Raw genomic sequence first — 24915 nt, 5'->3', positions numbered from 1 at the left:
TGAGCCGACAGGAAATGGGAGCTGGCGCTGCACCTTTAAGGATCGGCCTGAGTTTGCGGTAGCTCCAAGCCCAGGCCCAGGCGGTTCCAGGCCCGGATCCCGACTCCCAGGGCTATGCCGCTGGTGGTTCTGTGCGGCTTTCCCTGCAGTGGGAAGAGTCGGAGGACCGCGGAGCTGAGCGAGTTTCTGCGGGAGACGGTGGAGAGGAAGGTGGTGGAGGTGGGAGACCAGAGTCTGGGAGTGGAGCGGAACTCGGTGTATGCGGGTGAGAGGAGGGAGATGGGGCAGGTGGGGTTTGGAGGGGGTGGGGTGGGAGACGGGGAAGCGGGTGGCGGGACGGGGAAGGGGGGTAGTGAGACGGGGTGGCGGAGAGGGGTGAGAAGGGGGAGGGGAGTGGGGAGGGGAGGTGGGGAGAAGGGGTGGGGGAGTTGGTGGTGGTGGGGGAGCAGGTGGGGAGGGGAGAAGTGGTGGGGGAGCAGGAGGTGGGGGGGGGAGTTGGGGTGGGGGAAGGGAGGGGGAGGTGATATGGGGTTGGGGGAGTTGGGTTGGGGGAGGTGATGTGGGGTTGGGGGAGGTGATGTGGGGTTGGGGGAGTTGGGTTGGGGGAGGTGATGTGGGGTTGGGGGAGGTGATGTGGGGTTGGGGGAGTTGGGTTGGGGGTGGGGGAGGTGATGTGGGGTTGGGGGAGTTGGGTTGGGGGAGGTGATGTGGGGTTGGGGGAGGTGATGTGGGGTTGGGGGAGGTGATGTGGGGTTGGGGGAGTTGGGTTGGGGGTGGGGAGGGATTTATTCATTGACTAGTTGATAGGGAGGGGGTTGAGACTTTGTGATGTCGGTTGAGGAATATGTTTTGGCTGGGGCACCACGAGCAAAATATGAGCTGGGGCAGGCCATTCGGCCCCTTGAGCCTGCTTCACCATTCAATAAAATCCATGCCGATCCTCGGCCTCAATTCCACTTTTTTGCACGATCCCCATGTGCTTGATTCCCCTAGAGTACAAAGATCTATCGATCTCATTCTTGAATATACTGAACATCCACAGCCCTCTGGGGTAGAGAATTCCATAGATTCACCATCTTCTGAGTGAAGAAATTTTTTCTCATCTTACTCCTAAATGGCTGACCCCATATCGTGAGACTAGGAGCCCTAGGTCTGGACTCTCCAGCTAAGGGAAACAACCTGTCAACATCTACCCTGTCAAGCCCCCTCAGAATTTTACACATTCCTCTAAACTCCAGAAAATATAGACCTGTTCTACTCAATCTCTCCTTGTAGGACAATCCTCTCATCCCAGGAACACTATGTTTCAACAAATAGATTGCCTTAATAACATAGTGAAATGCCCCAAAGCTCTTACAGGAACATAATGAAACAGTATTTGGTGCATAAAGGGCAGGTGACAGGTGATCGAAAGCTTGGTCAAAGAGGCAGGTTTTACGGAGCATTTTAAAGGAAGACAGAGGTTTAGGGAGGGAATTCCAGAGCTTGGGGCTTAAATTGAAGGCACAGTTGCCAATGATGGAGTGTGAAAAATCAGGGATGAGTAGACTTTAGGGTATCCAGAGGTCCAAAAGAGTGTTATATAAGCTTTAGTTCTGCCTTCCAGCCTATCTCCTCTGCTACAGTCTGAAGTGCTGCTGAAAAACAGGGGTGTCGTGCTTTTTTAAGTTACAAATTTTCTAAGCTGTTTAATGAAATACATTTTTGTGTGTGTTGATGGAAAGACTTGCCTTTGTATAATGCTTTTCACTGCGTCAGGATGTCTGTAAGTGTTTTACATCCAACAAAGTACTTTAGAAGTGTCATCTCTGTTGTAATATAGGAAATGCGGCAGCCAATTTGCGCACAGCAAGCTCCCACAAACAGCAATATGATAATGACCAGATAATCTGCTTTAGTGGTGTCGGTTGAGGGATAAATCTTTGCCAGGAGAACTTCCCTGTTTTTTTTCCCCGATATAGCGTCTTGAGACGTTTCGTGTGCGCCTGAGAGATGGGGCCTCGGGTTAGGATCTGATTTGAAAAGTGGCACCTGTGCCTCAACACTGCATTGGAGTGCCAGCCAAGATGTCTTATGAACTGACCCCGGCAGTCGGGCTCGAACCCACAGCCTCCTGACTCGGAGGCGAGCTCGTTACCCACTGAGCCACGGCTGATGCCTACGGAAGTTGGAAGGGAACTGTCGCACAGCTGATGAAGCTGTCAGCCTTTGGTTAATAGAATAGAACTGGGTCACTAACCAGGCTAAAATGCGTGAAGTGAAAAGTTGCTACAGGCATGACATTGGGGAGTTCAGAAGTTTGTTGGAGCTGCAGCTTTGACAGCAGTTTCTTGTACCTTGAAAGATATGTCTTTGATGACAGAATGGAGTGCATTTAGAATTAGGTGTGAGGTGATGAGAGACTTCAAGTGGTTTACACTCCCCTCAGGCTTCAGCCAGCCATGCAAGTAGAACTGGAATCATTCACATGAAGATAAATATCTCTTATAAGGAATCCTTTCAGAGTGAAGATCCACAGTTTTCAAGCTTATCCTCATACTCAGTCCTCTGTGTTGGGGATTTGCCTCTTCTGTACAGGGACTTCAAGGCTTGGATGTCTCAGTGAGAAGCACTTAAACACAGTACTCATTAACATTAAGGTCACTTATGTTTGTCCGAGTCTCCTCAACTGGGTTATTCTATGTTAACTTTTCACTCACAAAGTTAGCAGTTGAGCCTTTAGCAATATTTTTGGGGATAATGGTTTCTATTTCTGTTATATTCTTTAGGTGAGGTAGATGGATGACTTGCTCTCAGGAGTCTGTCTATGGTGGTCCTGAGCCAGCTTCTAGGGGGTATCTTTGTTCCTTGAATGCTGACCTTGCCAGCACTGCCCACACCCCCAGAATGATACCAAGGTCGATACAAATTCGCAAAGCTGTTTAGCCCCTCTTGGCTCACCCATCCGTCCATCCAGAAAGACTTGCGTTTATATGGCACCTTTCACAGCCTCAGGACGTCCCAGAGCGCTTTATAGCCAGTGAAATACTTTTGAAGCGTTGTCACTGTTGTAATGTAGAAAACGCTGCAGCCAGCATGTGCACAGCAAGATCCCAGAAATGGCAATCTGATAATGACCGGATAAAATCTCTCAGTTCATTGAGGAATAAATATTGGCCAGCACACCTACTCCTCTTCGAACTAACATCACGGAATCTTTTACGGCCACTTGAGAGGACAGACAGACAGACAGAGCCTCGGTTTAGCATCTCATCCGAACGGCGGCACCTCTGACGGTGCAGCACGCCCTCAGTACTGCAGTGGAGTGTCAGCCTGGATTTTGTGCTCCGGTCTCGAGTGGGATTTGAACCCATGGCATTCTGATTCGGGTGAGAGAGAGCTAACTGCTGGGACATGGTTGACAGAAAGGCCCAACCATTTAATTCAAATGGAGGGTCCAGACTGCAGTGTGCAGCTTCTTCTGTTTGCTGCAGCCACTGGCGTTAGTCACTCTCATGCTGTCCCCTTAGAGCTATGAATACTTCCAACCTTTTGGTTTGATCTCTTTTTGATTTGGCCAGTAAATTGAGTGCAATTGACGCTGTTCAATTATAGACTGTTGATTTGTTTTTATTTTGTTATAGTTGTCTGACCAAAGTGCTGTATGGTTTGAGCATGACTGCTTCCATTTAACTTTATATTTAAAACCCTTGGTTCAGTGGGTAGCATTCTGACCTCTGAGCCAGAAGGTCCCACACTAGAGACTTGAGCACAAAACCTAGGCCGACTCAGCTGAGACATTAAACCGAGGCTCTGTCTACAGTCTCAGTAGGTGTCAAAGATTTCATTCTACTATTTAAAGAATAGCAGGGGTGTTCTTCCTGGTATCCTGGCCATCATGTAGTCCTCAGCCAACGCAAAACATGATCTGGTCATTTATTCATTGCTGTTTGTGGGACCTTGCTGTGTTGAAATTGGCTATTGCTTTGCTGTTATTACAACATTGACTGCCCTTCAAAAGTACTGCACTGCTTGCAAAGCACTTTGCGATATATTGTGGACGTGAAAGGCGCTATATAAATGCAAGTCTCTTTGTAAAATTATATTTGCTATTATTGCCACTCCAAGTGATTAGACAGATTCAGTGTTGACCATGCTGGCAGTAATTACATCATCAGTTTCTTTTTTCTCCCTATGTGCAATCCAGTTGGGTGACGCCTGTGAATTTGACCAGCTTGCATTGGGTTTCTGAATCCCAAGTCATTAATATAACATTTCTAACTTCCCAGTTTTGATGCAAGGCCACAGACCCTAGGGATGGGCAATAAATGCTGGTCTAGCCAGAGATGCCCACATCCCATGAAATAATTAAAAAAAAAAATTAACTGTTTCTCCACCGATGAGACTATTTCCAGCATTTTCCATTCTTATTTAATACTTTTTTCGCACTAGTTTTCTTCAGCATATATCTGATTCATTTTATTTATTTAATGAGTATTGATTACACTGATTTTACACACTTTCCCAATAGGGCCAATTTTACCCTACCACGCCAGTTGAGAAACTGCTGGGATTGGGTGTAAAATCAGTGTTCTTGCCGGATCCTGGGGAGGTTAACATTGCCCCCACTGACTGTGTTTGCTGATCGTTCTCATGCGGCCTATTCCAGTAACTTCTCCAATCCTGCAAAAAGTCACAAGTCGCCACAGTGCTTAAATTAAAATATCCAGCAGAACCCGGAGAAGAAATAGGAAGATAAATACAGTGCAGCCAACTTTAACAGTCACCCTCCTGTGGTCTTGCACAGAGGGAACCGAGACCAAATGTCGTCTTCTCATGGAGTGGGGTTAGGAGACGGAGCATAGTTGGACCAGGGCCCACAGGTGTAATCCCATGTCCATTTTAAAGCCATACATTCTGTCTCTTATTTTTATATAATACTTTGGTTTAGTATTCCTAATTAAATACTAACACCTGGAACAGTAGAGTTGGTTGGAGCATAGGCTGAGCATTGTAGGCTTCAGAGTGCAGTAGGGACAGAGGTTGCAGCAAAAGCATTGGGATTGAACAGATAAATTTAAAGTATATTGAGCAAAACACAAGTTGTAGAGTTGAGATGGTGATCAGTTTGTCCAAGGTAATGGTTAGGCCACAGTTTGACTTCTGTGTGCAGTTTTGGGCACTATATTGTAGAAATTATATTGGAGTGTACAGTGTAAACTCACCAGGACGATGCCAGTGTTGATAAACTAGTTATGAGAAGTGTGAGATACTGGACTTTCCACGGGAGCCGAGAAGGCTAAGAGGAGATATAATAGATCTTAAAATTCTGAAGGGCTTTGTGAGAGTGAATAAGGAAAGACGATTTCTGCTTGTTTGAGAGTCTGTATACTCAGCTTTTGTTTTGAGAGAATTAAGCCTTTTTTTGTAATTTGAGTCCTATTTTCGGTTCTATGCCATAAACCTCTCGCACTATCCAGGGGCAGGTCAAAACATCTTTCAATGCTGCTTTTTCCTGGACATTACAAAGTGCATGAGTGCCTTATTGCCACTATAAGGAGTGAGAAATAAGTTTTAAGTGGCTTGGCTTTCTTATTAACCCATGAGCAATGTGTAATCGTGTGAATTCATAGAAGGTGACACCTGATACTCGGGAGGATATGTTCACTGAACCAGCTGCCAGATAAATCGTGTCAATGTAACAATCCCAAGAAGGTGCCAAAAGCATGTTGTTGAAACTTTGAATATCGTTTCTACCAAAGTAAATAAGTTGGAGGGAATTTGAACATACTGTCAAAGTTAAAAATGTAGCAGTGAGAGAATTGCTCATCCAAATCCCATTTCAGGATCCAATAGTACTTTTCCATTTTGTTCCTAATGCAAACACTCCTCATGATTTCTTAATTTTGTTAGTTTTTTAATGTAATATTGCACTGTGGGGGAATAAAACAGCTTTGCGTAATGGTCTTTTTCATTTCTACTCGGTATCTGTTTTGTGTATGCAGATGAACGTATCTGTGAAAGGAGCATAATTTGACTTGACTCTTGTGTGTAGTCTCACTTCTGTCCATTTAAATTCCAGACATCATTATTGATCACTTTTTGAATTACAGATTCTCGGAAGGAGAAGGACCTGCGAGGAGCACTGAAAGCTGAAGTGGAAAGGTAGCACGCTCTGGAACATAGGAGTAGGCCATTCAGCCCATCGAGCCCGCTCCGCCTTTCAATTTGATCATGGCTGATCATCCTGTTCAATGCTTTTTTCCCCACACTATCCCCATATCCCTTTATGTAACTTAGCACGTGTTCGCAACTTGTTTCTTTTTCTCTGCTGTTGGGGTACAGATATGTAGTAATCCTAAGATGCTTTTTTTTATAAAGTTACATCTTGGAACTAACTTTGTACTTTTAAACATCAAGAAGCTATTTTTGCCATTGGTACTTTGCCTCACAGTTGCATCCCTTGGTTGCACTGCAGTGTAAACCAAACAATGCCTGTGCCAGGGTATGAATTCTTTGCCATTTCTCTACATGCCAGTACTATACAGCCCATGCATGTATGTCCTGCCATGTATCTGCTCTTCCCTTCCTTGCATTACTTCTGCAGAGCTTGGCCCATCCCATGACTGGCATTCTTCACTTAAGTTTCAAAAAAATTGACAATCGTTTTTAAAATACTTTGTCAAAGAATCATTTAAATTTGCAGATGATTGTGCATTATGCCTCAAAAAGGGTCAGTGATACACTTGTAGCCGCTACAGAAAACAACCACTGTACCAGTAAAGATCATTCCCAATTTGTACTCCATATTCAGCCAAAAATCAGAAGGCAAATGGAAGAGCCAATCTTTCAATAAAATTTAAAATTTTGCAATTCGGAACATCAGTTTAACAAAATGTTTGTCAAGGGAGGGTCTTTCAAGAGTCTGTGCCTTTCTCTTAGTTTGAAGCAAGCTTGCATTACATTATGATTATTGTCACTAATTTTTGCTCTTGTTCCAGTCTCTCCAAGTCTGTGAAGTATTGTACACAGTATTGATCTTTTGCTCTACTGTCCTGTTAATAATGGAGCTTACGTAGAGGGAAGGAAACTTTAGGATTAAACTACAATATATTTTTCCTTTACTCCCTTCTTCCCTCTGCCTGGAAGCCTCTTCCTGGTTTGTTCCCAACCCAGTGGGTTTCCAGGCCTCTAGCACTACTAATGTAGGTCTAACTACAAGCAAATGTGCAAGAGGATCTAGATTTCCTGCAGTTCCTTCTCCAGGGAGAGGCACTACATGCAAGTGTCAGCTGTGGCTCAATTGGTAGCACTCTTGCCTCAGAGTCACAGGGTTCCGGGTTCAAGTCCCTTTCCAGGGCTTGAGCGTAAAAATCAAGGCTGACACTCCAGTGCAGTACTGAGGGAGTGCTGCACTGTCTGAGGTGCTGTCTTTTGGATGAGACGTTAAATTAAACCAAGGCCCCTTCCGTTTGCTCAGGTGGATGTAAAAGATCCCATGGACTATTTCAAAGAAGAGCAGGGGAGTTCTTCCCGGTATCCTGGCCAATATTTATCCCTCAGTCAACATAATAAAAACATTACCTAGCCATTATCATATTTTGTGGGAGCTTGCTGTGCGCAGACTGGCTGCTGCATATCCTATATTACAACAGTAACTACACTTCATTGGCTGCAAAGCATTTTGAGACATCCAGTGGCCATGAAAGGTGCTATATTAATGCAAATCTTTTTCTTTCAATTATTGGGGAGTTGTTAGCTATTGCCTGACCTGTTCTACCCCGACCAAAAATAAATAAATCAGCGATTTGTTTTTCTTCCTCCCCCATCTGCTTCGGTTTCAAAACTAGTTCAGCAGAATGCACGAACAAAGCTGTAATCGACTGCACCTCCCAGGCTTAGTGTTTGATTGTAGTGTTTAAAATCCATTAGTCTCTTAAGAGGTTAAATGGTTCTTTTTGGTGATTGATTCAGTCTGACTAATGGAGACAAACTTCTCTCGATGGTTGTGCTGAGAACGGACTCCTCTAATGACCAAAGAACATTTCTTCTGTCTGTGTCTGGTGGCAGCATTCAATCATTTTGACATCCAGTGCTGAGTTTGCCATCATGCAGGAGCGGTGAATCATTTTGTATTTGTTTCTGTTCTTGCACTGGCGAGCTCAATGCCGTATATTAGAGACACATACAGTTCAAACCTTGTAGAGCTCAGCTTTTCTTGGTTAACTGAACAACGCTGCTGTTAGATTCTGAATGCAAGATTGCTGTTGGCCGGCATAGCAATTAACCACATTATTGCTTAAGCCAAATAAACAGTTGTTGATGGTGAGATGGGACGAGTATTAATTGGAGTTGGGTTTACTTTTCTCGTTTTTCCCCCTCCCACTGCACTACCAGTTTCAGCTCCTGTGCATATTTCCCCTGGCCCATGGCAAAGCATTAGAAGAGAGTCTCAAAATACGATTGCTGAGCAGTCATTCTCAGTATAGGCAGTGCATGGTGCACACGACTTAATTGGGGAGAAAATAACCTGAGCCCTTTGGGGAGGTGGCATGGAAGTGGGAAAAGGAGTTTGATAGGTTTTAGATTGATACTGTTATAAGTAAAATTCAAAATAATATGCCCAATAAGGGTGAACCTTTTAAACTATGTGGTATATGTTCGTGTCATGCTACATACTGTTATCTATCTTTTTTCCCCCAGGAAAATCAATAAGGAAGATGTAGTAATTATGGATTCTCTAAATTACATCAAAGGTATGACGGTAATAATTAGTCTGGTTCTTTGCTGTATGGATGTGTTCCTAATTTTTTAATTTCGAGAGCAGCGGTATGTGGAATGGATCTACCCATTGAATTGTCCCATCTACCGCCACAGTGTTTCTGGTGTTATCTGTGTGGGAGGGATTGATGAGGAAGGCCAGCTGGTTATCTGCTGTGAGAATGGAAGGTAAATCTGACACCGTTCAGTCCCTGGACCAGTGTCTTGCTACAGCTAGTGATAGCTTCAAAGTTGCAATGTAGACGTCTGGTGGGTCAATAGCAACTTGTGTGTGGGAGAGGGAGAATAATGGCGAGGTTTGCCATTTAGATAGCAAGTAACTTGGACAAGCTGCATGGGCTTGTATAGGATCCTCAGTGTGTACTGTATGTATTATAGGGTCATAGTGGCATCAAAATACTTGACTGAAATATTCAGGATAGTTTTGCGATTATGTAGTGCTATAAACAGTGAGAGCATGTGTGTAAATGTCTCTAATATGTACCCTAACCTTGACTATTGGACTTGAGACATTTGTTTTTTAAAAAGGAAGCAAGCCAACCATTTCCTGCTTTTATTTCTGATTTTGGGGAGGTGGCAAGGATTTATAAGCAGCTGCCAATCCACAGTGAATGCATTAGTTTCTAATTGACCTGAGGGTGTGCTTCGACGCTAATTGACTTCAGAATGTACCTGTTTATAGTAATTAATCCTTGTGGCAATAAAGGGGCAGACAGCTCTATATTAACCTTGGTTCATTTGTTGCTTGCTCACCCCCGAGTCAGAAGATCGTGAGTTCAAGTCCCACTCCAGAAACTTGAGCACAAAATCTAGGCTGACGCAGCACAGCAAGGTCCCAAAAACAGCAATATAATAATTAGATAATCTGCGTTAGTGATTGACAAATATTGGCCCGGACATTGAGGCGAACTTCCCTACTCTTCTTTCAGAATGTGTTAGGATTTTTTACGTCCACCTGCGAGGGCAGACGGGGCTTCTGTTTAAGGTCTGATCTGAAGGAGGGACCATACAGCACTCAGTCAGTGCTGCAGTGGAGTGCCAACCAAGATGACGTGCTCAAGTCTCCATCTTTGTGCTTGAACCCACAACCTATTGAGAGATTGATTCGGGTATTGAGTCTGGAGGTGGTGCAGCAATTTTGTCTTTTCAACTGCTGATGTGTATTATCTATAATGCATTCTTAGTGGGCAGCTGTAAAATCCCATTGTTAAGCAGACTGGCTCAGTCATTGACTACCTCATAACAAAGCTGTGAGTAAACAGTGCTACTGAAATCAGTTTTGTCCGCAGTGGCTTTATGACGAGCTGTTTGCATCCAGGAGGCTACTAATGTCCACAGCTCAAAATATCTAAAGCTTGAGGAAAGGCAAGTCTGGAGAGTGGAGCAGTTTCTTATTCATTGTTGTACCAAAATGACAAGGATAATTTACCTGCAAAAATCCTGATTATAAAAGCATCAACTTGCTGAGCTGGATGAAGTACCTCATACCTTGCTGGGTCATGGGGATGATGGATTGACATGGCTTTATTGGATCGCTTTTGGATCCTGACTATCTCAGGAACAAGTGGAAGCCTACCACATCTCCCAATCCAGCTACTGAGATCCTCCCAGGTTTTTGATAGTCTGATGTGGAATTATGTATGGACCCTCTCTGTGTAGGGCCACCTAACACTGAGCAGTGAGTGTAGATGAAGTTTGTAAGGCCCCGGCTTGGAGACCTTCCCCTCTCCCTCGCCAATTGTGAGCAGAGTTAGTGTAACCAGTTTTTTTTTAAAAAGCGCAATCCACCAGCACGCAGAACTGATGCACTTCCTGCTACTTGTTCCAGCTGTATCCACCTTGTAGGGTTACCTGAAACTGAATGGGTGAAAAGTCCCAGTCCCCAGTGATATATCCAGCCCTCCAAATTCCATTTAACGAGTCTGGTCAGTTGTTAGCAGTGGGCTGGAGCTGTGCAGAACCTGTCCGGTACAAGTGTCCGATCGCCAACTCTAAGGAGGATTGACTTGATATAAGTACTTTTAAAAGGGAAGAGAGAGAGAGCATGCCTTAATTTAGTGCATGCGTGTTTATATTTTCAGTCCTGTTTTCAATTCTTTGAGGATGTGATATTTTTAGCTTGCTGTCTGCCCCTCTCAGTGGCCATTAATGCCATGGGGAGGCTCTTCACTGATTGGATACGCGGGGGTAGTGAAGGAGCTGCAATTGATGGTACAAGGGAAAAATCCAAAGAACGCATGTGAAGAAGCCGCCAATTTAGCTTGTCTGAACTGATGAGTCAGATGGATGGGACCCTGTAGTAAATTAGCAGCTGAGCTGATAATGGGGCCCGTTAATCAAGAAGCCATACCAAACTGATTTGATGTAACATTTCTTCTGGATGTGAAAATATTGACTCACTGTGTCTAATTTTGTTACAACAATGTGCATCTCCGTGACTGCTGCTCTTTTTAAATATAGGTTACAGATATGAACTGTTCTGTCTGGTAAAACATGCACAGACTCCACACTGTTTGGTAAGTGGCCATTAACATTTTTTTTGGTAATGAATGTAAGAGATTGCAGGCTATCTACAATATATATAATCACTTTGTTATTGTACAGCTGCTAACACAGGTCTGGTATAATCCAAGGCTCTCCGATTCTAGTCTTTCATCTGTCCTTTCCATCTCTAAACTGACCACACTATACTGGCAAAGGAGACAAGTTTCATATACAAATGTGTTTTGGAGATAATTGCTCTCAAAGCCCCTTTTGTTTCAACATCTGAAGTGTCTTCACTATATTCAGTAACTCAATGAAATGACTAATACTTCCGGTAAAATCCTTTAATATATATATATAAAAAAATAAATTCCTTTTTTCTCCCCCTTCTTTGTAATGTCCAATCCCCATAAAGAAGGTACAAATGTACATTTATTTAATGCCTTTCACGTTCTCAGGACATGCCAGAGTGGTTCCTTTTCTTTATGAAATGTAGTCACTGCTGTTCTGCAGACATATATGGCAGCCAAATTGTGCACACCAAGGTCCCACGTTGACCTGTTTTTGGTGGCGTTGATTTGTGGGATGAATGTTGGCCAGGATGCTGAGAGAACTCCCCTACTGTTCGGCAAATAGGATGGAAGTAGTAAATCCCTTAGTGCTAACAGGCACACGGGACCTCGATTTTTAAAGTCTCATCTGAAATACAGCCCTCCAACCACTGCTCTCTTTCAGTAGCACGGATGCACAGATGTGCAACGTGCGGAACATACTGCGCAGTGCAGCAAACTGGCTGCGCTCAATCAACATTCCCTTTAAGATGTGTGGCAGCACAGCCATCTTAAAGGGATCACACAGTGCAACAAGTAGGCCGTGCACAATGAGGAAAAATTGGAGGAAACATTGCCTCCAACCTTGAAGCGTGCACTCAGTACTGTGCTGAAGTGTTGGCCCAGATTGTATGCTCACATCCTCAAGTTAGGATTTAATCCATAACCTTGCAATTTGGACAAAATGAGTCGAAATGACAGTGTGGAGCAATGCTCTGCTGATGCTGACAGTCCAGATCATCCCTGGCTACTGGGTGAGGTGCCAGAGACCTGTAGGAACCTGAGGAAATATGTCCTCGGTCAACACCTTCAGGAGACGAGAAGTGGGGAGGAAACATTGCAGGTGCCAAACACTATGCTGTAACAAAAAAAAGTGAGCTTGCATTCGTATAGTGCCTTTCGCCGCTTCAGAGCTTTACAGCCAATGGCGTACTTGGAACTATATCATCGTTCTTCACTGTCACTGGGTCAAATTCCTGACGCTCCCTCCTTAACACCACTGTGGGTGCAGCTACACCCCCCCCTCCCCTGCCAAAATCATCTCAAGGACAATTAGGGATGGGTAATAAACCCCTTGCCAGCGGCGCTCACATTCCATGAACAAATAAAAAAAGCACAAGGCGCTACACCTGCCCTTTTACCTGCCCGCTTCTTACTGTCCAAAGAACTCCTTCCAGGTGAAACAGCGATTTTACTTGTACTTTCAATTTGGTATACTGAATTCACTGCTCACGATGCTGTCTTCTGTACGCTGGGGAGACCAAACACAGATTGGGTGACTGCTTTGGTGAACGCCTTTGTTCAGTCTGCAAGCATGACCCTGAGCTTCTGGTCGTCTGTCGTTTTAATTCTCTGTCCCATTCCTACTCTGTCCTTTCTGTTCTCAGCCTCTGAATCTATTCCAATGAAGTCAATGGAAGCTTGAGGAACAACACCTCATCTTTTGATTAGACACTTTACAACCTTCCGGACTCCTGAGTTCAACAATTTCAGATCATAACCACTGCTCCCATTTATTTTGGACAGTAGGTGCTGGTAATGGCTCTGCTGTTGCTATTTACACCTCCCCGGACCCATTTTTTTGTTTTTCTACTTATCCCATTATCATCATCTTTTGCCTTTTCACCATTATCCCTTTTGTCATTTAATCTCATCTGCCTTCCACCCTCTCCTCCCATACCCACTTTCCCTGCCTCTGTACTTGCTTAGAACCTGTTATCTCTCTCTCTCTCTTTCTTTTCTGCTTTTGTTGGTAGTGAAACCAGCTTTTTCATGCACCTCCTGTTGAGGATGAGATTGAATTATTTTTCTTCATGGTACCATTGTTATGTTTGTTTCTAGATTCACTGCGATACTGCTGTCGATGTCTGTTCATCATGGAACCAGAGCAGAGAGCCGGAGAAGCAATACACCCAGGAAATGTGAGCCCATCACTGCTTTCCCCCTCCTCCCTGTCAGTGTTACAGCCACGTTGTCCAGTCAAGCGTCTTCCCAACAACTGGTCCAGTGTGATGGTCTCAGCTGGTAAACCATTGAGACTCTTGCCCCAGATAGTGCTAGATCTGTGTTGTCTTAATAGTGAGATTTTAAGTAAATTCTGAGGCTACAGTCTGGCGGCGTTTTATTGAGATTGTTAGAATTACAGCTGTCATATGTAATGATTCTTGGCTGCTGGGTAAGTGGATATTGCACTCAGTTGCTACTGGGTCACTGAGGCACACACATGTTGGTCTGCACTCTTTTGGCTAATCTCAGTGTTTTTGGGGTAGGGGTCAGTGATTAGTGATAGTGTGTGTGTGGAGTGTCCACTCAGGGTTCCATTCAAGGTCTGAAACATCCCCAGATCTGATGAACTATCCGATTTTAATTCTGTGACAGCTGCTGCGAACTCGGCGATGGAAGACATCCTCCTGGCTTTAATAAAGTTGGGTGGACCAATCGTCATTCAGCTTATGCTGCTACTTTCTGTGCAGTGCCCTCCTCCCCACACCCTAAAGACTCCTTCGAAGGCTATAGAACAGCAACCCTAGAGCAGCAGCCTTGGTTCCTGACCTTACCCCAATCTAGTTTACTAAGAACCAGTGAACCATCACCATTTAATTTTTCTGCTGTCTAAAGCCTGCCTGAACAGCCTAGCTTAATTTATAGAATCATAGAATGGTTACAGCACACAAGGAATGGTTACAACACAGTTGTGTTCATGCTGCCTCTATCTTCGAGCTACTCGGCTAGTCCCACTCCCCTGCCTTATTCCTGTAGCCCTGCAAATTTTTTTTTCTCTTCAAATACTTATCCAATTCCCTTTTTTGAAAGCCATGATTGAATCTGCCTCCACCACACTCTCAGGCAGTGCATTCCAGATTCTAACCCCTCCCTGCGTTTTTTTTTCTCAAGTCACTACCTTAAATTGGTGTCCTCTGGTTCTCGACCATTCCACCTGGAACTTGTTGCTGGGGGAGGTGGTGGAAGCAGGTACCATAGAGACGTTTAAGAGGCATCTTGACAAATACATGAATAGGATGGGAATAGAGGGATACGGACCCCGGAAGTGCAGAAGGTTTTAGTTTAGACAGGCATCAAGATCGGCGCAGGCTTGGAGGGCCGAATGGCCTGTTCCTGTGCTGTACTGTTCTTCTTTATTCAATGGGAACAGTTTCTCTCCATCTATTGACACTGTTCTCTGCAGCAAAGAGCGAGAGTCCAGATAGCTGTGTTGCCTGCTCGGTGCCAGGGTTCGAGACATCTGCTCAGGGCTGGAGAGGGACTTAGTAGGAGGGGGAGGATCCAGTCGTCGTGGTCCATGTAGGCAGGACAAGGAAAGAGGTTCTGCATAGTCAGTATGAGCAACTAGGCAACAAATTAAGAAGCAGAGCCTCTAGGGTAATAATCTCTGGATTATTACCTGAGCCATGTGCAAATAGGCATAGGGCAAATAAGATTAGAGAAATTAGTGGCTGAAAGACTGGTGTGGTAGTAGTGGGTTCTTGTTCATGGGGCACTGACTCCAGTACTGGGGAAAGTGATGGCAGTTACCGTTGGGACGGTCTACACCTGAACCGTGCTGGGGCTGGTGTTCTAGCGAGCTGCATAACTAGGGAAGTAGAGAGGGTTTTAAACTGAATAGTGGGGGAAAGGGATCAAATTTGGGAAGATATGGTAACTCAAGGAGTAGAGACAAGGCAAGAGAGAAAGGTATTAATATGGGAAATGATAGACTGTGACAGGAAGGGACAGAGTGTACAAATCTAAGGGTAAATCAACAGATAAGGCTAGAGGTTACAAAAGTAATATAACGACAAAACTAAAGGCTCTAAGTGAATGCATGTAGCATTCGAAACAAAACAGTTGAACTGAGAGCACAAATAGAAATAAATAAGTACGATCTGATAGCCATTACGGAGACATGGCTGCAGGATGACATAGATTGGGACCTGAATATTGAAGGGTACATGGCATTTAGGAAGGACAGGAAACTAGGAAAAGTTGGAGTGGTGGCTCTGTTAATTAATGACAGTATTAGCGCAATAGAGGCCTAAGTTCAGGAAACCAGGATGTAGAAGCAGTTTGGGTAGAAATGAGAAATCATAAAGGCAAGTAGTCACTTGTAGGAGTCGTGTACAGGCCACCTAACATTAACCTCACTGTAGGACGTGGTATAAAGGAAGAAATAATGGCAGCTTGTCAGAACTTAACGGCGTTAATTATGGGGGATTTTAACCTACATATAGACTGGGAAAAATCAGATGGGCAGAGGTAGCCTAGATGAGGAGTATGTAGAATGTTTTCGGGATAATTTCTTGGAACAGTACGTTCTGGCGCCAACCAGAGATCAGGCTATACTAGACCTGGTATTATGCAACGAGATAGGATTAATTAATGACTTTGTAGTTAAGGCGCCCCTAGGTAGCAGCAATCATAATATGATTGAATTTTACATTCAGTTGGAGGGAGTTCAGAGAAGGTTTACTAGACAAATACCTGGAATGGGTGGGCTGTCTTATGAGGAAAGATTGGACTGGCTAGGCTTGTATCCGCTGGAATTTAGAAGAGTAAGAGGCGACTTGATTGAAACATACAAGATCCTGAGGGGTCTTGACAGGGTGTATGTGGAAAGGATGTTTCCCGTTGTGGGAGAATCTAGAACTAGTTTCATTGTTTAAAAATAAGGGGTCACCCATTTAAGACCAATGAAGCGACATTTTTTTCTGAGGGTTGAGAGTCTTTGGAACACTCTTCCTCAAAAGATGGTGGAAGCAGAGTGCTTGATTATTTTTAAGGCAGAGGTAGATAGATTCTTGATAAGCAAGGGGGTGGAAGTGGGGGGTAGGTGGGAATGTGGAGTAATCAGTTCAGCCATGAACTTATTGAATGGTGGAGCAGGCTTGAGTGGCCTGCTCCTGCTCCTAATTTGTATGTTTGTATTCTGTCAGACCCCTCATGATTTTGAACATGTCTATGAAATCTCCTCCCTTCTGCAAGGGGAACAGCCCCAGCTTCTCTTATCCACGTAACTGAAGTCTCTCGTCCCTGGAACCATTCTCGTGAATCTTTTCTGCACCCTCTCTAATCCTTTACATTCTTTCTAAAGTGTGGTACCCAGAATTGGACACAGTACTGCAGTTAAAGTCGAACCAGTGTTTTATAAAGGTAAAATTTAAAATCTATTACTTGCCCATTCTCTCCATATGATTAAACATAAAATCCTAAAGGTATTGAATAAAGGGATTCTGATCTTCTGGGGGAATGTGGATTTAAAAACAACTTTTACTTGTCCACCTAGATCTTTGCAAACTAAAGGTAATTTTAGTTTATTTAATATCCTCCATTTTTTTTTAATGTCTCCCAGCCGTTTGGGGGGTGGGAGGTGGTGCTATAGAATTTACAGCACAAAAGCAGACCTTTCAGCTCAACTGGTCTGTGCTGGTATTTGTGCTCCACTTGACCTCTTCCTAGCTGTCTTCATCTAACCCTATCATATCCTTTTATTCTCCTTTGTGTTTATCCAGCTCCCCTTTAAATGCATACATGTTGCAACAGGTCAGCAACTTGTTTCCCAGCCATTGGCACAGCTTCAGTTGACACAACTGACTTCCTGCCACTGCTGGTCCTCCCATTCCTTCCCATAGTGCTTTGTGGTTGCATGGCCCATCTGAGTCCCATTGGGGTGTTGTACCCAGTGGCCTTGCTCTTCCTTATCTCTATAAGCTCCTCCAGCTCTTCAACTCTCCCAGATCTCTCCAATTCTGTCCTCCGGCTCATCCCCTATTTTAATCGCTCCACCATTGGTGACTGTGTTTTTAGTTGTCTGGGTCCCAAGCTCTGGAATTCCCTCCCCCTCTCTTCTCCTTTAAACCATTCCTTAAAATGTACGTCTTTGACCAAGCTTTTGATTATCTGCTCTGATATCTCCTTATGTGGCTCGGTGTCACATGGTGTTTGATAATGCTCCTGTGAAGCATCTTGGGATGTTTTACCATGTTAAAGGTGCTATACAAATGCAAGATGTTGTATCCCTCTAAGGCCATCCCATTCAACTTTTCATTGCATCTAGATGCACAGTTTGAACTCTGGGCCTTTTGAGTTGCGTGTAACTGTTTTGTCTGCTTCACATTTCCTTCAGCTTTGACGCACTGGTGATGAGATTTGAGGCGCCAGAGTCCAGGAACCGATGGGACAGCCCGTTGTTCACCATCCAGAAGGACGATACCCTCCCGTTGGAGGCTATAAAGGATGCAATCTTCCATAGGAAAGCCCCGCCGCCCAACCAGTCCACGCTAAATGTGAGTGAAGACAGCAAGCAGAGGCAGTGTGTAGCTAGGGTTTCCAATTCTCAATGGAACCTCCAGGAATTCAAGATGCATCTCTAGGGTGCTGCTGCAAGCGAAGCCAGGAGAAAAATCATCGGGCATTAAGAAAAATTGAGCATTTGTAATTTTCTTTGAACACTTTTTATTTGTTCGATAAATATTAGTGGCGGGAGGGAAGAAAGGTAGTTTGACTGACGGTCGGTCAAGAATCATCCAATTGGATAATGGAGTCTCTCTTTGCTTTCCCATTGGGTGTGGGAGGGTTGTGTGCCAAGAGGATGGACAGATTGGGTAACCAATGGCAGGAGCGTGGGGGTGGGACAGCTGGAGGAAGGAAGGCATGTGGTGACCCCTCCAGAAATATGTCCAAGCAAAATTGGCAACCCTCTGTTTATCACTTGAGCAGGTTGCGGAGGACCATGAGTGGGACACCAAACCAATCTCACCGATCATCTCCTCTTCTGTTCATAAGGATTGACTGAATTGGGTAAAGAGGTTTGAAAATTGGAATTGGTCTCCTTGAAGAGAAGGTTAATGGGATAGAAGTGTTCAGATGATATGAAGGATTTTGATGGGGTATATGGGGAGAAGATATTCCCACTGGCTGGTGGGGGGTGGGAGGTATGGGGGGTAGTGCAGGCAGTGTTGGTAAACCAGAGGATGCCGATTTAAGATAATTGGTAAAAACCAAGGAGATAGATTTTTTTTTTTCCACAGCAAGTTGTGATCTGGAATGCGCTGCCTGAAAGGGTTGATGGAAGCAGATTCAATTGTAACTTTCAAAAGGGGATTGGATTGAAAAGGAGGAATTTGCAGGGCTATGGGGAAAGAGCAGAGGAGGGGGATTTATTGGAAAGCCCTTACAAAGAGCCGGCACAGGCACGATGGGCCGAATGACCACCCTCAAGTGCTGTAAGTTCTTATGTAGATTGGGCATTGGTTATAGGGCATGAGGCAGTCTCTTTGCTGTTTGGTTCCAATAATTAGGCCAAGATTAACGCTTATCCTTTCATGTTCATCTGATCATTTTCAGCAACCACTTTCCTCTACGAACTTCATGTACGAGTTGGACAGAGTTACACAGGACATGGTGATGGTAAGTTATTTTTGGGGGGAAATTGTACTCCTTCATGCTAGCCAGTGGAAATTTATTCCCCTTCAGCCACCAGTATAGACACTCTCCGCCATTCCTACATTACAATGGTGACTACACTTCAAAAAGTGCTTCATTGGTTGTGATACATCCGGTGGTTGTGAAAGGTGCTATAGAAATGCAAGCATATTTTTATTACACTCTGGTTTGATGTAGCAAGGGTGATGTGCAAAAGCAGGTCTACTTTAGTCCTATCCTTTAATGTTGCTTTTCTGATTCTCTTCCTTCCGTTTGCCACACTGACCATTCCGGTGAGATTACTGGTTTAAGTGCCTCGTGCTTTTTTTCCTGGTTGCGGGGAGCTGGATTGAGGCTCATTTCACTGAGGGCGACGTTTATCTCATCACTGAGCCCGAGCCCCGAACCTCCGAGCACTGTCCCCTACTGCATCAATGTGACATTTCTGCCCCCTGGCCCCCCTTTCCCACCTCTGCCATCCATAGGCTCGCCTGTGGGCAGTTTTATGCAAAGGACCCACAGCCTAGCACCTGGGTCAAGACTACCCAAACTAACTTTATAAATGATCCTTCCAGCCACTGGACAGAGTGGGACCTGGGTTTAAATAACAGCCCAGATTGATGGGTTGAAAATTTAGCCCACTGTGCCACTCCGTGTTCTTTTGTCCCTCCCCCTTCCCCTGTAAGCCATTGCTGCTTTGTGTTGGGGTGTGAATTTTCCTAAAATGTATTTTTAAAATACTGTTCTTTTTAAATCCCAGACAATATTAAACGCACAGAAGACAAGTGTACCGGGAGACCTGATAACAGTACCCGGAGCCAATGTGAAGATATCCTTTTTAAACCTCAGTGGTAGCAGTCTCATCTGAGTCAGAAGGTGTGTGTTTTAAGTCCCACTCAAGGGACTTGAGCACAAAACCTAGGCTGACATTTGATTAAACGAGTGGGCTAAACAGTGCTAGATAGAGTTTGATGTCTGAAGTGAGGTCATCCACTTTGGACCTGGGAAAGATGTATCAAGAGTATTTTCTAAATGTTGAGGAGCACTGAGATTCAGGGGCCAAGTACAGAAATCACTAAAAGCTTGTGGGCAGTTACAAAAAAAAAAAAAATTCAGAAGACTAATGGAATACAGTCATTATCTCGAGGGATGGAAGTTATGTTGTAGCTGTATATAGTTCTTTTTAGAATGCAAAGGGAGTAATTGCGTTCAGTCTGGGCAACGCACCTCAATATAGGATATAGTGGCCTTGGAGGCCGTGCAACAGAGTTTCAGCAGAATTATACTGGGGCTAAAAGGGTTAAATTATGAGGGCTGGTTTAACAGACTAGGGTTGTATTCCCTTAAATATAGAAGATTAAGGGATGATCTAATGGAGGTGATTAAGATGATCAAAGAATTTGTTAGGGTAGATGGAGAGAATCGATTCCCTCTGGAACAAGACTGGGGAGCATCACCTTAAAATAAGAGGTAGGCTTTTCAGGGATAATGTCAGGAAGCACTTCACACAAAGGGCAGTGGAAATCTGGAACTCTTTCCCCAAAAACGCTGCTGAGCTTGGGGGGGGGCTCAATTGAAAATTTGCAAACTGAGATTGATCGATTTTTGTTAGGAAAAGGTATAAAGGGTTACGGAACCAAGGCGGGTAGATGCTAATGATACAGATCAGCCATGATCTAATTGAATGGCAGAACAGACTTGAGGGGCTGAATGGCCTCCTCCTGTTCCTATGACACTCCAGTGCAGCATCAAGACATTAAACCGAGGCCCAATCTGGCCTCGTAGGTGGACGTAAAATGTCTCCAGTCACTATTTGAAGAAGAGCAGAGGAAAAGTACTTGGCTGTAAAACACTTTGAAACGTACTGGAGTCATGAAAGGTGCTATATAAATGCAAATCTTATTTTCTTCTAAATATGTTAGATTTGCATTCATTTGAATTGTCTCGTTAACAATTGTTAAACATTTGATCATTGCAAAGTAAAGGAGAAAAAAATAAAGTCTCAATCAGGGTTAATGTGTGTGTACATGAATGCATGGAGTGTGGTTAATAAGACTGGTGAGGTACAGGTGCAGATTGCCCTGTGGAAATATGATGTGGCTTTAACAGAGAACTGGCTCAAAGAAGGGCAGGACTGGGTGTTAAACATTCCTGGATACAAGGTGTTCTGGATAGATAGGAAATGGGGAAAAAGGGGGAGGAGTGGCAGTATTGATGAAGGAGAGTATTGCAGTGCTGGAGAAAAGGATGTCCCAGAGGGGTTGAGGACAGAATCTATTTGGCTAGAGCTAAGGAATAAAAAAGGTGCAGTTACATTGCTTGGTGCTGCCTGTAGGCCACCAGCTAGTGGGAAGGACATGGAGGAACAAATTTGCAGGGAAATTACAGAGAGGTGCAAAAATTATAGGGTAGTTTTAATGGGGGACTTTAATTATCCAAACATAGACTGGGATAATAGCAATGTCAAGGGCAGTGAAGGGCAAGAGTTCCTAGAGTGTGCTCAGGAAAATTTTCTACAATAGTGCGTTGCGAGTCCAACAAAAAAGGAGACACTGCTAGACCTGGTTCTTGGGAATGAGGTGGGCTGTGGATCAAGTATCAGTAGGAGAGCATTTATGGGACAGTGATCATTGTATCGTAACGTTTAGGCTGACTATGGAAAAGGACAAAGAGCAATCCAGGGTGAGCATAATTAACTGGGGGAAGAATGGAGCTGGGGTGAATAAATTGGAGTCAAAAGCTGGCAGGACAAACGGTAGATGAACAATGGGCTACCTTCAATGAAGAGAGAGTTGGGACACAGTCAAGGTATGTTCCCTCGACGGGGAAAAGTAGAACAAACAAATCCAGAACTCCCTGGATGACAAAAGAGGCAGAGATTAAGATAAAGAAGTGTGCTTATGAGAGATGCCAGGTAGAAAATACTATTGAGAACCAGGCAGAATATAGAAGGTCTGGTGGGGAAGTGAAAAAGCAAATAAGAGAACCAAAGAGAGCATGAGAGGAGACTGGCAGCTAGCATTAAAGGAAATCCCAAAGTTTTCTATAGGCATTTAATTAGTTAAAGATTGGTAAAAGGAGGAGTGGGGCCAATTAGAGACCAGAAAGGCGATTTACACATGGAGGCAGAGGCCATAGCCGAGGTATTAAATGAATACTTTGCATCTGTCTTTACCAAGGAAGAAGATGCAACCCAGGCAATGTTGAAAGAGGAGGTAAGTTAGATGCTAGAGGGGTTTAAAATTGATAAAGAGGATGTATTAGATAGGCTGTCTTAATTTAAAGTGGATAAAGCACCGACTGGATGAGATGCATCCTAGGATACTGAGGGAAGTGAGGGTGGAAATTGCAGAGGCACTGGCCATAATTTTTCAGTCTTCCTTAGACTCGGGTGGTGCCCGAGGACTGGTGAATTGCAAACGTTACACCCTTGTTCAAAAAAGGGTGCAAAGATAAGCCCAGCAACTACAGACCAGTCAGTTTAACCTCGGTGTTGGGAAAACTCCTAGAAAAGATAATTCAGGACAAAATCAATAGTCACATGAACAAATGCGAGTTATTTAAGGAAAGCCAGCATAGATTTCTTAAGGGAAAATCATGTTTAACTAACTTGGTGGAGTTTTTTGAGGAGGTAACAGAGGGTTGATGAGGGCAATGCTGTTGATGTGGTGTACATGGACTTTCAAAAGGCATTTGATACAGTGCCACACAACAGACTTGTGAGCAAACTTGTAGCTCCTGGAATACAAAGGACAGTAGCAGCATAGATAAGAAATTGGCTGAGTGACAGGAAACACCGAGTAGTGGTTAATGGATGTTTTTCAGGCTGGAGGAAGGTTTGTAGTGCAGTTCCCCAGGAATCAGTGTTGGGACCTTTGCTTTTCCATATTAATGATCTAGATCTTGCTGTACAGGGCACAAATTCAAAGTTTGCAGATGATATGAAACTTGGAAGTATTGTGAACTGTGAGGAGGATAATGTAGAACTTCAAAAGGACATAGACAAGTTGGTGGAATGGGCAGGCAGGTGGCAGATGAAGTTCAATGCAGAGAAATATGGTGATTTATTTTGGTAGGAAGAACATGGAGAGACAATATAGAATAAAGGGCACAATACTAAATGGGGTGCAGCAGCATAGGGACCTGGGTGTATATGTGCATAAGTCATTGAAGGTGGCAGGACAGGTTGAGAGAGCAGTTAATATTAATAGGGGCATAGAGTACAAGAGCAAGGAAGTTATGTTGAACTTGGATAAGACACTAGTTCGTCCTCAGCTGGAGTATTGCGTCCAATTCTAGGTGCCGCACTTCAGGAAAGACGTGAGGGCATCGGAGAGAGTACAGAAGAAATTCATGGGACTGGTTGCAGGGATGAGGAATTTCAGTTATGAAGATAGATTGGAGAAGTTAGGACTGTTTTCCTTGGAGAAGAGAAGGCTGAGAGGTGATTTGCTAGAGGTATTCAAAATCATGAGAGGTCTGAGCTGACTAGATGGAGAGAAACTTCCCACTCGTGAAAGGATCAAGAATGAGAGGGCACAGATTTAAAGTAATGTGTAAGAGAAGTAAAAGCATCATGAGGAAAAACCTTTTCACGCAGCGAGTGGTTAAAATCTGGAATGCGCTGCCTGAGAAAGTGGTGGAGGCAGGTTCAATTGAAGCATTTAAAAGGGAATTAGACAGTTGTATGAAGAGGAAGAATGTGCAGGGTTATGGGGAGAAGGCGGGGAATGGAACTGAGGGAGTTGCTCTTTCAGAGAGCCGGTGCAGATGGGCTGAATGGCCTCCTTCTGCTCTGTAACAATACTGTGCAAACGTTGGGCAGGAGAGCAGGTTCTTTAATGAAACAATTTTGTTTCCTTGACCTCGATGACACATCGAGCTGACACGAAGCCTCCACATGGCTGAACTACGCAAGCTGAGGCGGCAGTTTGTCAGCTACACCAAGATGCACCCTACAGAAAACATTGGACAGATAGCAAACATGTTTGTACAATACATTAACCGAAGCCTACATTAATGAGCAGAGAGAAACTGCAGAATGTGACTTGGATTTCTTAATAGGTTTTTAGACTGAATTATTTTTTTCCCCTGTTTCCCATGCTGCCATTTTGTTTCAGTGAGGGGAAGTTTTAACGTGTGACAAGTAACTCTAGGGTAAACTTGAAGTTGCTGTGCTTTTGTTCCTTTCTATCATTTGAGCAAAACTAACATTCGTGCAAAGGGTCTCGAGGGAAATTGCTGGATATTTCTGTTGGTCTGTTTTCAGCCCCTGGACTTCACAACACTGATAACGGTGCTAAATATGCACTGGTGTTAGTGCATCGATCTTTCGATTTGGCATGTCATTTTTAACTGCAAGCTTTGGCTTTCACACTGAGGTCCTTGGAATCTCGGAGCAGCTCTTTGTGCATGTCTCCCTGGAGAGACTGTTTCTGTTCTGTACTTCATCTTTATAGGTGACAGAAATCCCAGACAGCCTGACTCTGTCCCTGGGACTGTTCGACATGGCCTGACGCTTCATTTAATCTCCGTCAGTGTCCCAGGTCCCTGGGTACTGACATAGGAATTGCGTGCGATACGAGCCTTTCAGAGACTGCACAATTTATTTCCGGATTATTATTTTCCACACACAACGGGAATTTTATGTGATTGTTCGGAGGTTTCATAAGTCATTGTGCTAAAGTTCCAGTATAGATCTCAAGCAGCAGTACTTGAAACCTCCTCCATTGTCGGGGGGAAATAAACAGCTTAATAAAGATTTTTCTGTGCTTTTTCCATTTTATAAATTATTATTCCTCTTTTAAAGAGGGATTCTTACCACTCTTTTCCATCCTGAAATCATAACAATCAGATTCTTAACCTGATGAATTTTTATTCAAGTTACTGCTGGGGAGTTGAGCATTCCTCCTGAACGTGACTT

The 24915-nt window shown here is 44.1% G+C and overlaps 1 protein-coding gene across 1 annotated transcript; it reads left to right on the top strand.

Moving 5' to 3' along the window:
• On the top strand, positions 1-24753 carry kti12 (KTI12 chromatin associated homolog). The gene is made up of 9 exons (XM_068015379.1): positions 1-265; positions 6093-6144; positions 8683-8735; positions 11221-11276; positions 13416-13495; positions 17695-17854; positions 18915-18977; positions 19753-19823; positions 23871-24753. Exons 1-9 carry the CDS (start codon positions 115-117, stop codon positions 24010-24012), a joined length of 828 nt encoding a protein of 275 aa, XP_067871480.1. The 5' UTR covers positions 1-114; the 3' UTR covers positions 24013-24753.
• The last annotated feature ends 162 nt before the right edge of the window (positions 24754-24915 follow it).

This window comes from Heterodontus francisci, chromosome 35 (assembly GCF_036365525.1).
Source record: "Heterodontus francisci isolate sHetFra1 chromosome 35, sHetFra1.hap1, whole genome shotgun sequence".
NCBI lineage: Eukaryota > Metazoa > Chordata > Chondrichthyes > Heterodontiformes > Heterodontidae > Heterodontus > Heterodontus francisci.
Note: the sequence above shows the minus strand (reverse complement) of the source record. Positions and strands in the feature narration are given on the sequence as shown.

Coding starts and splice junctions, on each gene's coding strand:
- kti12 (XM_068015379.1), top strand. CDS start 115: ATGCCGCTGGTGGTTCTGTGCGGCTTTCCCTGCAGTGGGAAGAGTCGG. Junction 11,277..13,415: donor CACAGACTCCACACTGTTTG/GTAAGTGGCCAT, acceptor GTTTGTTTCTAG/ATTCACTGCGATACTGCTGT. Junction 17,855..18,914: donor CCAACCAGTCCACGCTAAAT/GTGAGTGAAGAC, acceptor GATCATTTTCAG/CAACCACTTTCCTCTACGAA.